Source organism: Paramisgurnus dabryanus, chromosome 24, assembly GCF_030506205.2.
Source record: "Paramisgurnus dabryanus chromosome 24, PD_genome_1.1, whole genome shotgun sequence".
NCBI classification, from domain to species: domain Eukaryota; kingdom Metazoa; phylum Chordata; class Actinopteri; order Cypriniformes; family Cobitidae; genus Paramisgurnus; species Paramisgurnus dabryanus.
The window spans coordinates 10,324,977-10,341,547 of NC_133360.1; the positions used below are offsets into that span (position 1 = coordinate 10,324,977).

The 16,571-nt window shown below is 38.0% G+C and overlaps 2 protein-coding genes across 2 annotated transcripts; one reads left to right on the forward strand and one right to left on the reverse strand.

The window, feature by feature from the left end:
* The first annotated feature begins 498 nt into the window (after window positions 1-498).
* On the forward strand, window positions 499-5,570 carry LOC135721602 (uncharacterized). The gene is made up of 3 exons (XM_065243952.2): window positions 499-1,537; window positions 3,598-3,930; window positions 4,491-5,570. Exons 1-3 carry the CDS (start codon window positions 938-940, stop codon window positions 5,568-5,570), a joined length of 2,013 nt encoding a protein of 670 aa, XP_065100024.1. The 5' UTR covers window positions 499-937.
* Window positions 5,571-6,558: 988 nt separating this feature from the next.
* On the reverse strand, window positions 6,559-9,122 carry LOC135721605 (uncharacterized). Its single transcript, XM_065243966.1, has 2 exons — window positions 8,256-9,122; window positions 6,559-7,468 (listed from the first exon to the last, which is right to left on the reverse strand). Exons 1-2 carry the CDS (start codon window positions 9,114-9,116, stop codon window positions 7,142-7,144), a joined length of 1,188 nt encoding a protein of 395 aa, XP_065100038.1. The 5' UTR covers window positions 9,117-9,122; the 3' UTR covers window positions 6,559-7,141.
* Between the last annotated feature and the right edge of the window lie 7,449 nt (window positions 9,123-16,571).

Genomic DNA, 16,571 nt, shown 5'->3' on the forward strand with positions numbered 1-16,571 from the left:
CTAAAAGAGAAAAAAGAGCCCAAAATGCGACCAATATATTGGGTATAATTTGGGTTCCATTAAAGACATCGTTTCTGTTATTGCATTAGGACATATATAAAATCATTAATCAATAGCCTATTTAAAACGCATTTTAAAGTCTAGAAGCCTCTTTCACCAAAGTGACTACTCAAGTGAAGAAGGCATGGAGTCTAAATAGCATGCAACCTCCAAATATAGACAAGAAATTTGGTTTTATCTTTATTAATTTCCAATTGTGTGTGTATAGGCTATATATAGGCTATATATTGTATCTACACACACAAACAAATCATTTAACACCATCTAGAGGCTATTTTAAAAATAGCAGGCACAATCGCACTAACGCGTGCGCACGACATAGGTTTCTCGTGCGCACGACATAGGTTTCTCGTGAGCACGACATACGTTTCTCGTGCGCATGCAAAAGCCTTTTTTATTTTTTTGCAAATTTGTAAAAAAATAAAAAATAAGGCTTTTGCGTGTGCACGAGAAACATATCGCGTGCGCACGAGAAACGTATGTCGCCACCTCAGTCCAGCAGATGGCGGTAATACACTTTGATTGTAAACTGCCATAAAACTCAACAGAAGAAGAAGAAGAACGTATGTCGTGCGCACGAGAAACTCTCGTGAACACGTGAACGTATGACGTGCACATGCGGTCGCAATTTCCGGTTTATCGTCTAATGTGGGGTTGAAGAGTGTTTACAACTTAAACGTTTGAAAGGTCGCAACATGGAGGAAGATTTTGTTGAGTTTTTGAGGTCACGAGATATTTCTCAAGATGCTATTGAGAAACTAAAAGAGGATAAGGTAAATTGAGTTATAGTTATTATAATTATTCTATATGCATGCTTTTAGCCATTGTATTTATAGCCGTTATTTACTTTTAGGTCAACCTAAGCATCATTGCAATTATGACTGAAGACGAACTTGCAAAATACATTGTTAGTTATGGAGATCGTCTTGCAGTTAGAGCATTTTGCCGTCAAAGACTTGCAGTATGTGAAACCACCAAGTCCACTGCAATGCAGAGATTAAGAAACAAGATCCAAAAAGGAGCCAATAGGCCTACACCAGCAAATAATGGGGGTTTATTAAGCAAACTTTCAAGTATCGGCAATAAACATGCATCTAAAGAGACAAGACGACTGGAAATTGGGTGGCTTCATTTTCATAAAGGAGAATTTCACCAGGTTCGGACAAAACATGGAGGTGGAACGCGACATGTGACGGTTAAAAAGAACGCAATAGTTGAGGAACTGATGATGATTGGGAAGGATTTGTTTTTTCCTAAAGGGATTTCTTCAAAAGGCCCAGCTGAAAGCTATCTTTTTGAGATGCGAGATTTCAGCCAGACCCCAATTCCATCCAGTATTACAGTGAATGAACTGTATGAGCAGAGTAAACTTAGAATGCTACGACTGTACGTATGCACGATGGAAAAGGACAGTTCTCCCCAAGATTCATCAGACTCGTCCTCAGACTTTGACGAACCGGAACGAGAGCCTAGAGTGGTAAGTTATGGATTAAATAAAGTAATTTAAGTTTCCTGTCGTGTATAGTTTTAAAGAGAATGGAAGTTGTTTGTCGTGTATAGTTTTAAAGAGAATGGGACACACACACACACACACACACACACACACACACACACACACACACACACACACACACACACACACACACACACACACACACACACACACACACACACACACACACACACATATACAGTTAGGTCCATAAATATACAGTTAGGTCCATAAATATTGGGACAGAGGCACATTTTGTGTTATTTTAGCTGTTCACCAAAATTTATTTCAGTTACAGTCATATAATGAATATTGGCTTAAAGTACACACTCTCAGCTTTATTTTGAGGGTATTCACGTTCAAATTGGCTGAAAGATTTAGCAATTACAGCTGTTTAATGTGTAGCTCCCCCTTTTTAAAGGGGCCAAAAGTAATGGGACAGTTGACGTAAAAGCTGTTTTGTGGACATTTATTGTCTATTTATTAAATAATTTCCTCATAATTGAAGCATGTTAAAGGTATGTAGTTGATTGAAGTGTGACATTTGCATTTGGAAGCTGTGACTCTAAACCCACTTCATGTGGTTCAGGGAGATCTTCATACAAGTGATACAGACCAGATTTAGGTTTCAAAAACACCACAAATCCATCAGAGAGACAACAGGAACATTAAGAGTGGCCAGATCAATAATTTAGTACATTCTGAATAAAGAAAAACACACTGGTGAGCTCAGCAACAAACAAATCCTGGACCTCCATACCAGATAACAGTGTTGGATGATGGCATTATCCTCTCATGATAACGAAAAGAAAACCTTTACAATGTCCAAACAAATGAATAACACTCTCCAGAAGGCAAAGATGGCATTGTCAAGCAAAATAATAAAGAGAAGATATTACAAGGAGAAATACAGAGGGTTCACCACAAGATACAAAAGCCTCAAGAATAGAAAGTTGAGATCAGACTCCTTAAAAAGTCAGACAAGCTCTAAAAAAGCTTTATTTATAGAGATAAAACTAATATCAACCTGTATAAGAATAATGAGAATAAAAATGATGGAGAAGGCCAAGAACATCTCATGATACGAGCAGACAACATCTTCAGTAAAATAGTGTTCAGGCAGTGGGATTGCATTTCCATCCATGGTTTCTTAAGGTCCTGGGTCGCTGGTGTTTTTTGGTGATGTATCAGAAGGCAGAAACATCCAGATTCATTTTTCATTTCTCATGATGTTGTGAAGGAGTTTTTTCTTTGTCATGGAGAGGATAATGCCATCATCCACCACTGTTATCTGGTATGGACATCAAGAATTTGTTTGTTGCTGAGCTCATCAGTGTGTTTTTCTTTATTCAGAATGTACCAAATTGTTGATCTGGCCACTCTTAATGTTCCTGCTATCTCTCTGATGGATTTGTGGTGTTTTTGAAACCTAAATCTGGTCTGTATCACTTGTAGGGAGATCTGCCTGAACCACATGATGTGGGTTCACAGCCAAAGCTTCCAAATACAAATGTTACACTTCAATCAACTCCAGACCTTTAACATGCTTCATTTAAGAGGAAATTATTTAATAAATAGACAATAAATGTCCATAAAACAGCTTTTCAGTCAACTGTCCCATTACTTTTGGCCCCTTTAAAAAGGGGGAGCTACACATTAAACAGCTGTAATTGCTAAATCTTTCAGCCAATTTGAACGTGAATACCCTCAAAATAAAGCTGAGAGTGTGTACTTTAAGCCAATATTCATTATATGACTGTAACTGAAATAAATTTTGGTGGACAGCTAAAATAACACAAAATGTGCCTCTGTCCCAATATTTATGGACCTAACTGTATATATATATATATATATATATACACATCATTAATGTTTATATGCTTCCTGTTTATCTATTTAGAGAGAGCGAGAGTGTTTTGGATATCTATATTCCTGTTTAATATGCACTACATAATCACGGAACCGGCTTTAATGATGGGATACGAATGTGATTTATCGTGCACCCCTACACTGTATATCTTCTAATGTGTATGTCCTTTCAACAGACAGAGAGTACTAGCATGTCAAGAAACTCAGGACAACCACTTCTTCAAACAAATGATCCTGTGCCTGTCAGTCATTCATCGTTCATTGAAGAAGAGGATAGCTTTTCTACCAGTCAAAAATCCAGAGAGGAAAATTCGGCATCGACTCCTGATGACCATAAATCTGATGATGTGGTGGTTTTGAGTGAAGAGCCAGGGTCATCAGTTGATGTGTCTTATGATATAGAACTGGAGGATTCCGAGATCCAGATTGGAATGGCACACGATAATGTTGCCAATGCCATTCTGGATTCCACTCTTCCCTGGAATACAGAAGATGGGGATCCTAGACAGGTAATATCATATAATATCATTGATATTATATTATTTGTTGTTAAAATGTTTACACCATTAAAACACTTAAAATCAGTTATCATTTACTTTGTTTGGATTTTTTCTGTGGAACACAACAGGAGATTCTTGGAATCTTATTACAATGTAATGAATCATATAAAATAGCTTGGATCCTTTTTTCTCACTTTGGACATTTCACTTTATAAATTCAACTTATTTTTCCCCACAAATTCTCATTTTGTGTTCTATGGAATCAAAGTCAAACTGGTTTGAAATGACATTTTGTGAGTAAATTATTACAGAATTACTGTATCATTTTAACATTTACTGTAACTTGTAAAATGTCACTATCACAATCATGACCGTCACGACAGAGGGTTTTATTTACATGTTTACATGCATAATGTATTTAAACTTTAAACACCATATAGTACAGTTAAATTATCAACAGTATTGAAATGTATTGGATGTGGTATTAGTTGCTTTTAAATAACCTTAAAAAGGCAGTGTTTTTGTTATCTTTTCGTGTTATATAATACAGTATTTTTTTAATTCTGCAGAATCCACCATTAATTGATCAACCTCAGACAGAAGGATCATCTTTTGCAGAACAGCCAACTGAAGAATCAGAGGATTCTGAGAGCATGAAAGAAATTCAAAGTGTGAAAGTGAGGAGGGTCAATATAGTGAAAGATGTTTTGGAAATTTTCTCAAAACCCAAAGTATTAAAACAAGTCCTGCGCATAGAATTTACTAATGAAAATGCAGTTGATAATGACGGAGTGTCACGTGAACTGTACACTGCCTTTTGGGAAGAGTTTCTTGCTCAGTGTGAGGGTGAGGAAGAACGAGTTCCAAGACTGCGACCAGACTACTCAGAGGTTGAGTGGCAGGCTATTGGAAGAGTGTGGGTGAAAGGCTATGTTGATCATGGTGTGATGCCCATCAGGTTGTCTCCAGCATTTATATTGGCATGCATTGATGGTGTTGACTCAGTCACTGAAGAGCTCTTGATGTCCTCATTTTTGAAATATTTGTCTGCCTCAGAGCAATCTGTTGTTGAAAAAGCTGTTCAAGGCGACCTGGATGAAAATGATGCAGAAGATTTACTTGATCTCTTTTCACGGATGGGTTCATGCTGCTTGCCTCCAAAAGAAAACATTCGTTCTGCTATTTTGACAATGGCTCACAAAGTCCTCCTCCAAGAGCCCAAATTTATAATTGACTGCTTTCACACCATTATGCCAACTGGCATTCTGAGTCTGACCAGACAAAGCATACTTGATGCATACGATTCAAAGAAAGCTACAAACAAGAAAGTGGTACAAATGTTAAAGCCAGCAAAAGATTCCTTGAACCAGCAAGAGCAGCTGACCCTTAATCATCTGCACCGCTACGTGAAAAATATAGACCAAAGAAAGCTAGAGACCTTCCTACGATTCTGTACCGGCTCTACAGTCATGTGTAAGGACAAAATTGAAGTCATATTTAATGGATTATTTGGCCTTGGACGTAGGCCTGTTGCACATACATGTGGAGCAGTTCTCGACTTACCATGTTCATACAGCTCTTACCCAGAATTCCGTGCAGAGTTTGACAATGTACTAAATGGAGATTGCTTTGCAATGGACATTCTATAAATGAATTAACTAGTGAGATTGAGTAAGTCAGGTTAATTGTATTTTGTGTACACCAGTTATTCCTTTTTTTTAATGCATTTTTTTGTAATTTCATAATTCTTAAAATTTTAGTTTCTAAGAGGTTTTAAGATTTTATAGTTTGAGTAGCTTCAAATATGTTTTAAGATTTTGAAGTGTTCGTGGAGTTATGGAGCCGAGTTTAAATTTCCAATTTCCATTCTAAAGAAATTTGAGTTTTATACAAAAACATTCAATTCCACTGAATTGAAAGATACAATAGCTGTGATAGAATAGCTATGCTGTACATGAGTTTAGTTGCAAATATTTGTTTGTTACTAATCAGAAATAGTTATTAAAGGGATAGTTCACCCAAAAATAAAAAATCTGTCATCATTTTCTCACTCTAATTATGTTACAAACCCACATAAATTTCTTGGTTCTGATGAACACAAAAGAAGATATTTTGAGAAATGTTTGTAACCAAACCGTTTGTGGACCCCATTTACTTCCACTGTATACTTTCTCCCTAATATGGAAGTGAATGGGGTCCACGAATGGCTTGGTTACAAACATTTCTCAAAATATCTTTGTGTTCATCAGAACAAAGAAATGTATATGGGTTTGTAACAACATGAGTACATGACAGAATTTTTCTTTTTGGGTGAACTATCCCTTTAAATACCCTGTTAAATAAAGTGTTGGAAAACTATTTTGTGTTAAGAATTAGAAATTGAGGAGATGATGTAAATCATTGTTTCACCCCTATTCGTTTGAGGGGAGTTAAACTTGTAATTCAAAAGTTGTATAGAAGTGTTTTATACACAAACATGTCCATACAGTTCAGATTTAATTGGGGATTTAATGGAGATTTAAACAGACGGTTTATTACACACTGTAATTTTAATCTGTTTAATATTCTTTACATATTGCCATTTTTTTTCATTTACAATTTACTGTAATGCAGAAAAACATGTTACTGAGTTGAGTATCCATGTTTGTATACATTGTTATATGTCAGCAAAACATTGCCTGTATTACAGTTTAATAGTCAATAAAAAGGCCCCAACTGTGTTCTTAACATCTTTCTGTATTTAGTGCATTTGATGCTTATTCAATTTTATTGAGGAAGAAAAACATTCTGCATGAGTCTAAAGTTTACAAGAAAATCACAATTCTGTCGTTTATTACATGAACTTTCTTTTGAGAAACACAAATGTTTAGCAGAGTATTAGGCATCAACAGCCTCATAAAACATTCACAACAATTGTATGATGGTGACAGGAGGCTGATAACTGCTCAATGCACATTCTGCTAAACATTTGTGTATCACAGAAGAAAATGTCAGAAATTGGAAAAACACAATGGTAGTGAACAAAATTTTTCTTAAACTATAATAGAAAGGACCCTGCATAAACAAACAACATATGCTCAATAACATTAAGTATTTTAGAAACAATTAGTGACTTTTAATATTGTAACATCATAGTACTTTTTAGCATTACCATTTGTGCATCAGAAATCATGTAAATAAAAAATGCCACCAACCCCTCTATTTTCAGCCTGAGCAGAGGTTACAATAAGGTCAGTATTGCATTCCTTAGATGCAAGTATAAGTCTATTGCTTGATATGAGTCCTTTGGAAGCTCAAAATGTGCCTCACTCAGGATAGAATTACAAATGTCATAGACATCACTGTCACAAGGTATAGACGATCGAAATGTGCATTCTGTCTTGCACAGCTGTAGGTCTCCTGTGTCCACTGGTGACATGCAGTTCTCTGTTCTGTAAAGCTCTGGGAATAAGTACATGACATTGGGTCTACCACTTGGCACTCTGATGTTTTTTGAAGGTCTTATTACGTGTGCATCCCACACACGAGCAGTTTCATCCAATTCATCCTGCAATTAAATAAAAAAATAAATAGACAGTTTGCACTGAAGATATTCAACCTGTAACATTTTTACTCTCTAAAATATATCAATATCCATAAACACCTCATTTCTTTTTTCCGCAAATTGTGTTGTTGAGAATTTTGTGATGGGTAAAAAGTACCCCCAAAACACCATAAACTTATAACTACGACCCTACAGTTCCATGACTGTGACTTAGAATTAAAGGGATAGTTCATCCAAAACATGTTCCAAACCTAATTGATTTGAACACAAAATAAAATATTGTGAAGAATGCAAGAAATCAAGAAGTTTTTCTTACGATGGAAGTCAATAGCTACCATCAGCTATTATGCATTAAGGTAAGGAGCTCATTCAGGTTTGGAACAACATAAGGGATGAAATAATTATATAATTTTGGAATTCAAATCACACTCATGTAATTGGGGGGGGGGGGTTAGTTTGACCACACCACACAATAAAAAACCTACTGTATAAGACAACGTACACTTTTAATGATGCAAATTATGATTTTTTTTCACAAATAGGCATATTTGGGCTATTTTCTAAATTAATGTGATTTTACTTTACAAGGTCATGCTGTGTTTTGGTCGATACGTAGTATTTTATTTAATTTTGTGTTCACTAAAATACACTATCAATTAATTAATTCAATAAAAACTCTAAAATAAAACGAGTAAGTGAGGCAGTTATGAAGTTGTTGTGTATATTAAGGAGTAATGCAATGCTTTATAGCTAAATTATGCTGGGCAGTGTGCACTACATCATTACTCACCTGGATAATTCCCAAGAAACAGAAACGGATTAGATTTTTATCCAAAAATCCCCCGTCGAACAACCCTTTGTCCTTCAGGTCAGCGAACAAAGAGATGAAAAACTCCATGCATTCTTTCCTGAGGAATCCCCACCAACTCTCTATTCGCTGATTGGCCGTGCTTACACCTTCTATGTAGCTGTCAATGGTGGAGTCCTGCAGAATGTTGCGTCTGAGGAAACGCTGGAAGTCTCGCACGTGCCCGTTTTCAGTTCCACAGTCGCCTCTAACGATCCGAGGGCAGCCACTTAAACTTTCCACTGCTTCCACGTAGTATCCTCCGATTACCTTCGGGTCACTGCTTGTTGTGAACGCATTTAGCCAAATAATCTTCCTAGAAAAGCCATCGATACAGCCGTTTATGCAAATACCATATGGCTTTAGTTTATCATATGAATCAAAATGCCAGATGTAATTCGGTCCTTTTGCGAAATAGTTACGTCGATGAAGACGTCGGGCTCTCCTAAATTCTACTCCACCAGGATCTAACGAGCTCAAAATTAAGCGAACATGTTCTTTTCTAATATGTAATCCATTTTCTTTACACTTTTCATGCATCCACCTGTATCCGTGTAGCTGGCCTGATGTTTGGAGTTGATGCTGAATAAATGCAATGGCGTCTTCGATACTTGAGTATTCTTTTCGTCGAAACAGGCGTCTAGACCTCAAAATGCGTTTTAAATGTCGCTCAGAAATTACATATCTGTGTCGAAGTGCAAGAACAGAAACAATGTCTTTGTATTGAAGGCCAAGTTTAAAATAAATCTCAATTAATTCGTGCGCATCCATAATTTTGTTTTCGTTTGGCAGAGAGTGATGCATCCGGAACTTCTCCTTCTTTGAGTTTTAATGGCGGTTGGCAACTCATCTCAAAGGTGCATTACTGCCACCTACTAGACTGGAGTGTGGTTATTAGTATGACGTCAACATGCAGAAATATCTCGTGCGCACGCGATACGTTTCTCGTGCGCACGACATAGGTTTCTCGTGGGCACGACATACGTTTCTCGTGCGCACGCAAAAGCCTTATTATTTATTTTTATATATTTATTATTTATTTTTTTGCAAATGTCCACTCAAATTTTTTATTTTTTGCAAATGTCCCCTCAGAAGCTCCGTATTATCTTTACAGAGTAAAACTAAAAAAACAGCATCAAGCAAAACATTCTGGGAAACAAAATCTGAAGCAAAAACAGAAAAAGGTTGATGATGATTTCTGGTTCCCAGAATGCTTTGCATGAGGCTGTTATTGTATAGTTTTATTCTGTAAAGATAAAGACTTGTTAATATTTAAAATTTATTTAACTTTGAACAAACTCTTGCCAGTAAATAACATAAATGTAAATCAACGGTAAATTACCGGCAACCCAGCTGCAATAACATTGTAATTTCTACGGATTTTTTTTACAGTGTGGCTATTCAAATTCAAGGAGGACGTTTCTATTCGACACCACCCAAAAGTATACTAAAATACAAATTATACATTTAAATTATAATATAAATTAACCATGGACCACAAAACCACACTTACATTTTTGTCAGAATAGGACAATATCAGATTTAGAACGACTATCAAAACATATACGGAGTGTAATTAAAGAAAAAAATGTTTGCTTCAGTTTTTTATAAACTGGGTAAGTGCGCATCTAGTGGATAATCGCGGTATTACAGATAACCAAAAAAAAAACTCATCAGGAAAATATTTTCTCTTAATTTACAAGATTACTCATCAGTTGACGAGATACCATATTTTCATGACTTTAAGGCGCTCTGAAATATAAGTCGCATTAGTCAAAAAAGCGTTTGAAGAGGAAAAAACATATAGAAGTCGCACTGGACTATACATCGCGTTTATTTAGAAAATTATTTTAGAAATTCAAGCCGAAGAACGGACATTGAATCTGGAAAGGCAAGTTATTCAACTAAACAATAGCACAGCACAGCAGATTGAATAGATGTCCGTACATGTTAAAGTAACAAAACAAAAAAAACCTATTTACACGATACACAATAGCATACAGAGCATCCCTGTGAGGCTGAACAGGCTAAATTAACAAGACAAGCCAAATCAAGTTCAAAAAGGTCCAGAAGTCATCACTGAATCCATCAAATTACATAAATACAGGAGCAGCATAGAGCGGACCCTCGCAGCTGTAGACCGTAATGGTTTCTCTTGGTTCATATGAAATAATTTTGACGTATAAGTCGCACCTGACTATAAGTTCCAGTACCCGCCAAACTATGAGAAAAGTGCGGAAAATACGTTAACTTGTCAAGACGAGATAACTCGTCAATGGCGGGGAAAGAGTTAATAATGATTAATCACCCTGGTCACATAGGTATATTTGTAGAATTAGCCAACAATACATTGTATACAAGTAACAATGCGTTACTTTAGAAAAGTAATATTATTACGTAATGTGCATTACTTGTAATGCGTTACCGCCAACACTGGTGTCGAATAGAAATGTCCTCCTTGAATCTGAATGGCCGGCAGGTGAGGTTTCATATCCGTCTCCTTTGACTTGCGCTTAAAATCTCTGAACTCTGTGAACTCTGAGACCCGGCTGAGACTTTAATTGGTGCGAGAGATTCGAAAGCTTTGAATAATAGATACCAAACCCATCGAGATGCTGAAGGAAAACACAGATGTTCCTGAGCTACGGGGACTATTATATATGCAAAGCTGTCATTAAGACGGAGAGGGGAAATGAGAAGGCTCGGATACTGTTTTTGTTTTCCGCATACATAATGGAGTCCAAAAGTCTGAGATCCCTAGAGGAAACGCTTTCGTGAGCATTTTGCATGTCTCTTATTTCATTCATTTTTGGTTTTCATCACAAATTACAAGAATAGGTTGCGAACATGAGTTTCAGATTTTCAAAGCATCGACACTACCTGTTTGATAAACAATGGAAGCTGCATTTTTGTTTGGAAATCTGGAAAAACAGACCAAACAAAGCCCATATTTTGCTTCAGCTGTCTGCCGAGGAAAAACACACACACAACTAATCATGAACTATACGTGCATGAGCACAATGTTTACATAAACACTATAATATATTAATGATTTCGACTGAGAGAGAAATACAGTAGGTGTGTGGGCCGAGGTGACTCACGCTTGAACTTCTGCACTCTTTCCTACCTCACTCCCTCTATCTGACTCTGTGCAAAGCTCTCTCGCCCATACAGTTCTTCGACGGAGGCGGTGACTGCCTCATTAATTCCTAAGCGTATTTAAAGGCCAGAAAGTTTTAGCACTCATTTGGTTGTTTTGCCCAGTACGGGTTTCTTCTGCTTTGAAAGTAACACACTGATATGTTAGTTTCGTGAAAGGCTGACATTTAAAAGAGGCAAAGGTCTCTAGAGATGTTAGCATTCTTCAAACATACTTTCAGTTGCATATTTAATCTAGAGATTCTTTCGCCCTCGTGCACGTCGCATCTTACCTCACGGCTTAATTTTGTCAGGCTTGTTCTCTGCCGCTGTACCACCGAAAGGCATCTCTGCTTTTCACGGTGGAGCGCTGACCCATCTGAATATTTCATATTGAAGGGACAGTTAGAGCAGAATGAGACAATTCTGCCAATATCTACAGTAGTCAAGCTCATGTCGTAAAGGTTGTACAAGGTTTTTCTTTTGAGAACACACAAGAAGCTATTCAGTATAATGTCTTTAAAATACGCTGAAAGTGAAGAGGGATCGGCAAACTCCAAAATGGATAAACAAAATACATGGCTTATTTGAAAAACATGCTCAATGTCTCTGTCTGTCTGTCTGTCTGTCTGTTTATCTGACTGACTGACTGTCTCCATCTGTCTGTCTGTCTGTCTAACTTTATGACTGTCTGTCTGTATGTCTGACTACCTGCCTGCCTGTCTGTCTGTCTTTTTGTCTGTCTGTCTGTCAGACTATATGTCTATCTGTCTATCTGACTGACTGACTGACTGTCCATCTGTCTTTGTCAGTCTGTCTGTCTGACTGTCTGTCTCCATCTATCTGTCTGTCTAACTTTATGTCTGTCTGTCTGTCTGTCTATCTGTCTGTCTGACTGCCTGCCTGCCTGCCTGCCTGCCTGCCTGCCTGCCTGTCTGTCTGTCTGTCTGTCTGTCTAACTTTATGTCTGTCTGTCTATCTGTCTGACTGCCTGCCTGCCTGTCTGTCTGTCTGTCTGACTATATGTCTGTCTGTCTATCTGTCTGACTTTCTGTCTGTCTATCTGTCTGTCTGTCTGTCTGTCTGACTGACTGATTGTCCATCTGTCTTTGTCTGTCTGTCTGACTGTCTGTCTCCATCTATCTGTCTGTCTGTCTAACTTTATGACTGTCTGTCTGTCTGTCTGTATGTCTGCCTGCCTGCCTGCCTGCCTGTCTGTCTGTCTGTTTGTCTGTCAGTCTGACTATATGTCTGTCTGTCTATCTGTCTGACTGCCTGACTTTCTGTCTGTCTATCTATCTGTCTGTCTGTCTGTCTGTCTGGCTGACTGACTGATTGTCCATCTGTCTTTGTCTGACTGTCTGTCTCCACCTATCTGTCTGTCTGTCTAACTTTATGACTGTCTGTCTGTCTGTCTGTATGTCTGACTGCCTGCCTGCCTGTCTGTCTGTCTGTTTGTCTGTCTGTCTGTCTGACTATATGTCTGTCTGTCTATCTGTCTGACTGCCTGACTTTCTGTCTGTCTATCTGTCTGTCTGTCTGTCTGTCTGTCTGTCTATCTGTCTGACGTCTGACTTTCTGTCTGTCTGTCTGTCTATCTGACTGACCTTCTGTCTGACTGCCTGACTTTCTGTCTGTCTATCTGACTGTCCATCTGTCTCTGTCTGTCTGACTATATGTCTGTCTGTCTGTGTCTGTCTCTGTCTGACTGATTGTCCATCTGTCTTTGTGAGTGTGTCTGACTGTCTGTCTCCATCTCTGTATGTCTGACTTTATATCTGTCTGACTGTCCATCTGCCTCTGTCTGTCTAACAATATGTCTGTCTGTCTGTCTGTCTGTGTGTCTGTCTGTCTGTCTGTCTGTCTGACTGACTGACTATAAGTCTGTCTATCGATCTGACTTTCTGTCTGTCTATCTATCTGTTTGTCTGACTATATGTATGTATGTCTGTCTGTATTTCTGACTTTCTGTCTGACCGTCTATCTGTCTGTCTAACTATCTGTCTGTCTGTCTGTCTGATTGTCTATCTGTCTGTCTGACTGTCTGATTGTCTATCTGTCTGACTGCCTGACTTTCTGTCTGTCTGTCTCTCTGTCTGTCTGATTGTCTATCTGTCTGACTTTCTGTCTGTCTGACTTTCCCTCTGTCTCTCCGATTGTCTTTCTGTGTGATTTTTCTGTGTGTATGTCTGTCTGACTTTCTGTCTGTCTATATGTCTGTCTCTCTGACTGTCTGTCTGACTGACTATATGTCTGACTGCCTGACTTTCTGTCTGTCTGTCTATCTGTCTGTCTGACTTTCTGTCTGTCTATATGTCTGTCTCTCTGTTTGTCTGTCTGATTGTCTATCTGTCTGACTGCCTGACTTTCTGTTTGTCTATCTGTCTGTCTGACTTTCTGTCTATCTGTCTGTCTGTCTGATTGTCTATCTGTCTGTCTGACTGTCTGATTGTCTATCTGTCTGACTGCCTGACTTTCTGTCTGTCTCTCTGTCTGTCTGTCTGATTGTCTATCTGTCTTTCTGACTTTCCCTCTGTCTCTCCGATTGTCTTTCTGTGTGATTTTTCTGTGTGTATGTCTGTCTGACTGTATGTCTATCTGACTTTCTGTCTGTCTATATGTCTGTCTCTCTGACTGTCTGTCTGACTGACTATATGTCTGACTGCCTGACTTTCTGTCTGTCTATCTGTCTGTCTGACTTTCTGTCTGTCTATATGTCTGTCTCTCTGTCTGTCTGTCTGATTGTCTATCTGTCTGACTGCCTGACTTTCTGTTTGTCTATCTGTCTGTCTGACTTTCTGTGTGATTTTTCTGTGTGTATGTCTGTCTGACTTTCTGTCTGTCTATATGTCTGTCTCTCTGACTGTCTGTCTGACTGACTATATGTCTGACTGCCTGACTTTCTGTCTGTCTGTCTGTCTGACTTTCTGTCTGTCTATATGTCTGTCTCTCTGTTTGTCTGTCTGATTGTCTATCTGTCTGACTGCCTGACTTTCTGTTTGTCTATCTGTCTGTCTGACTTTCTGTCTGACTATCTGTCTGTCTGTCTGTCTGATTGTCTATCTGTCTGTCTGACTGTCTGATTGTCTATCTGTCTGACTGCCTGACTTTCTGTCTGTCTCTCTGTCTGTCTGATTGTCTATCTGTCTGACTTTCCCTCTGTCTCTCCGATTGTCTTTCTGTGTGATTTTTCTGTGTGTATGTCTGTCTGACTGTATGTCTATCTGACTTTCTGTCTGTCTATATGTCTGTCTGACTTTCTGTCTGTCTATATGTCTGTCTCTCTGACTGTCTGTCTGACTGACTATATGTCTTTCTGTCTGTATGTATATCTGTCTGACTTTCTGTCTGACTTTCTGTATTACTTTCTGTATGACTATCTGTCTGTCTCTCTGTCTGTCTGTCTGTCTGTCTGTCTGTCTGTCTCTCTGACTGTATATCTGTTTGACTGACTGTCTGTCTGTCTCTCTGAGTTTCTATCTGTTTCTCTGATTGTCTATCTGTCTGTCTGTCTGACACTCTGTCTGTGTGTTTATCAATCTGTCTGACTTTCTGTCTGTGTGATTATTTATCTCTCTGACTATCTATTTGTCTATCTGTCTGTCTGTCTGTCTGTCTGACTATTTGTCTGTTTGTTTGTTTGTCTGTCTGACCGTCTATCTTTTTGACTATTCATCTGTCTGTGTGACTGTCTGTATATCTATCTATCTGTCTGTCGGTCTGACAATCTATTTGTCTGTCTGACAATCTATCTGTCTGTCTGACTATCTGTCTATCTGTCAGCCTCCACACCCTAACACCTCCTTAAAAGTGGATGTTGATGGTGCTTCGGGGAATTGTTCTTCTACACTCTGCAAACATTCAGCTCCACTGTAAAAACATCCGCTTGTACCCAACAGATTAAAAACAGTCATGCCCTTCACTTAAGTCTAGTTTAATACCCTGCTTCACTCTAATATACACAGCGTAGTGCTTCATGTTGACTTTAAATATACCGTATCTACCTGCAATTTTGTGTTGCCAATTTGTTGCCACTTTTTCTTACACTCATGCTCGCTTTCTGAGAAGTAAGCAATTTTACTGCTATGAATTTCGAGTTTTAGCTGAACCATAAATCAAAGCGCGTCCGAGGCAGGCGTATATGTTTCCCTCTGAAACCTTTGTGGTTCCTCTGTAAAATAGTTGTTTGCATCTCACGCGATGTTTGCAATAACTTCCAATCCGCGTGACCATATATCTTCACTGGCTCTCATTAAAACTGCCGGCTCCTATAGAGTGTCTCTCACAGATTTAATTGCTTTGGTCTACAAGTCCTCCTCTTCTGGGTGCTGGCCCATATTTTCATCTCACCCCCTTATGATTCTTCATGCGTAACCGTGCTGTTAATAATGTGCATGCTTGTGAGAAGGTGTCAAAGGTTGAAGGTTCGATCCTAAAGTTGCTAAATCAAAAATATTAAAACATTCAACAAGTTTCTGCATTCTTGATGTTAACAAACTAAGTGTGGGCGAATAACTTACGTAAATGATTTATCAGTAATGCGCCCACGTGTTAATTTAATTAAACCAATATGTCAAATGTTTAATGACTATTTATGGCTTCACGATAAGCCCTCGACCATAAATTATAATGAAAGAAATTTCTTAAACTAATTTATTCATATAAGCAAGTGCCGTATTTATGGTACGCTAGCTCGAAATCTGCTTAATAAAATTCTTAGATAAAAAGAAGTGAAGTTTAATGAGTCTCAATTAACCAACAGTGACAGTGATATTGTAGTGTCTAATATATATCACAAGCTTATATAATTCAGTATTGCCCATATATGGTCTTAGTAGGATTTAAATACCTAGGCCTAGCTATTAAATATATGTTGTTCAAAAGAAATGAAATATAACACAAACAATGTAAAGTAAGATTTCAGTTATGCTCTAAATAAAAATGTTGCTTTATTTTCAACCCAGTATTGAGTCGAAAAGAGACAAGGTACAGATTTGTATATATTTGGTTCTAATATGTCCCTTTGAGGTAAGCTATGTACTGTTTTTAAAAGGGTACTGCCCCACGGACAGCTCGAGACCATTTTTTGACCATTTCTTCTCACATTTTGAACAAAGAGAA

Excerpts from the sequence above, each read along its gene's own strand:
- LOC135721602 (XM_065243952.2), top strand. The coding sequence starts at position 938 with ATGACTGAAGACGAACTTGCAAAATACATTGTTAGTTATGGAGATCGT. Across the intron at positions 1,538-3,597 it reads CGGAACGAGAGCCTAGAGTG|ACAGAGAGTACTAGCATGTC; the intron begins GTAAGTTATGGA and ends TCCTTTCAACAG. Across the intron at positions 3,931-4,490 it reads AAGATGGGGATCCTAGACAG|AATCCACCATTAATTGATCA; the intron begins GTAATATCATAT and ends TTAATTCTGCAG.
- LOC135721605 (XM_065243966.1), bottom strand. The coding sequence starts at position 9,116 with ATGCATCACTCTCTGCCAAACGAAAACAAAATTATGGATGCGCACGAA. Across the intron at positions 7,469-8,255 it reads GTTTCTTGGGAATTATCCAG|GATGAATTGGATGAAACTGC; the intron begins GTGAGTAATGAT and ends ATTTAATTGCAG.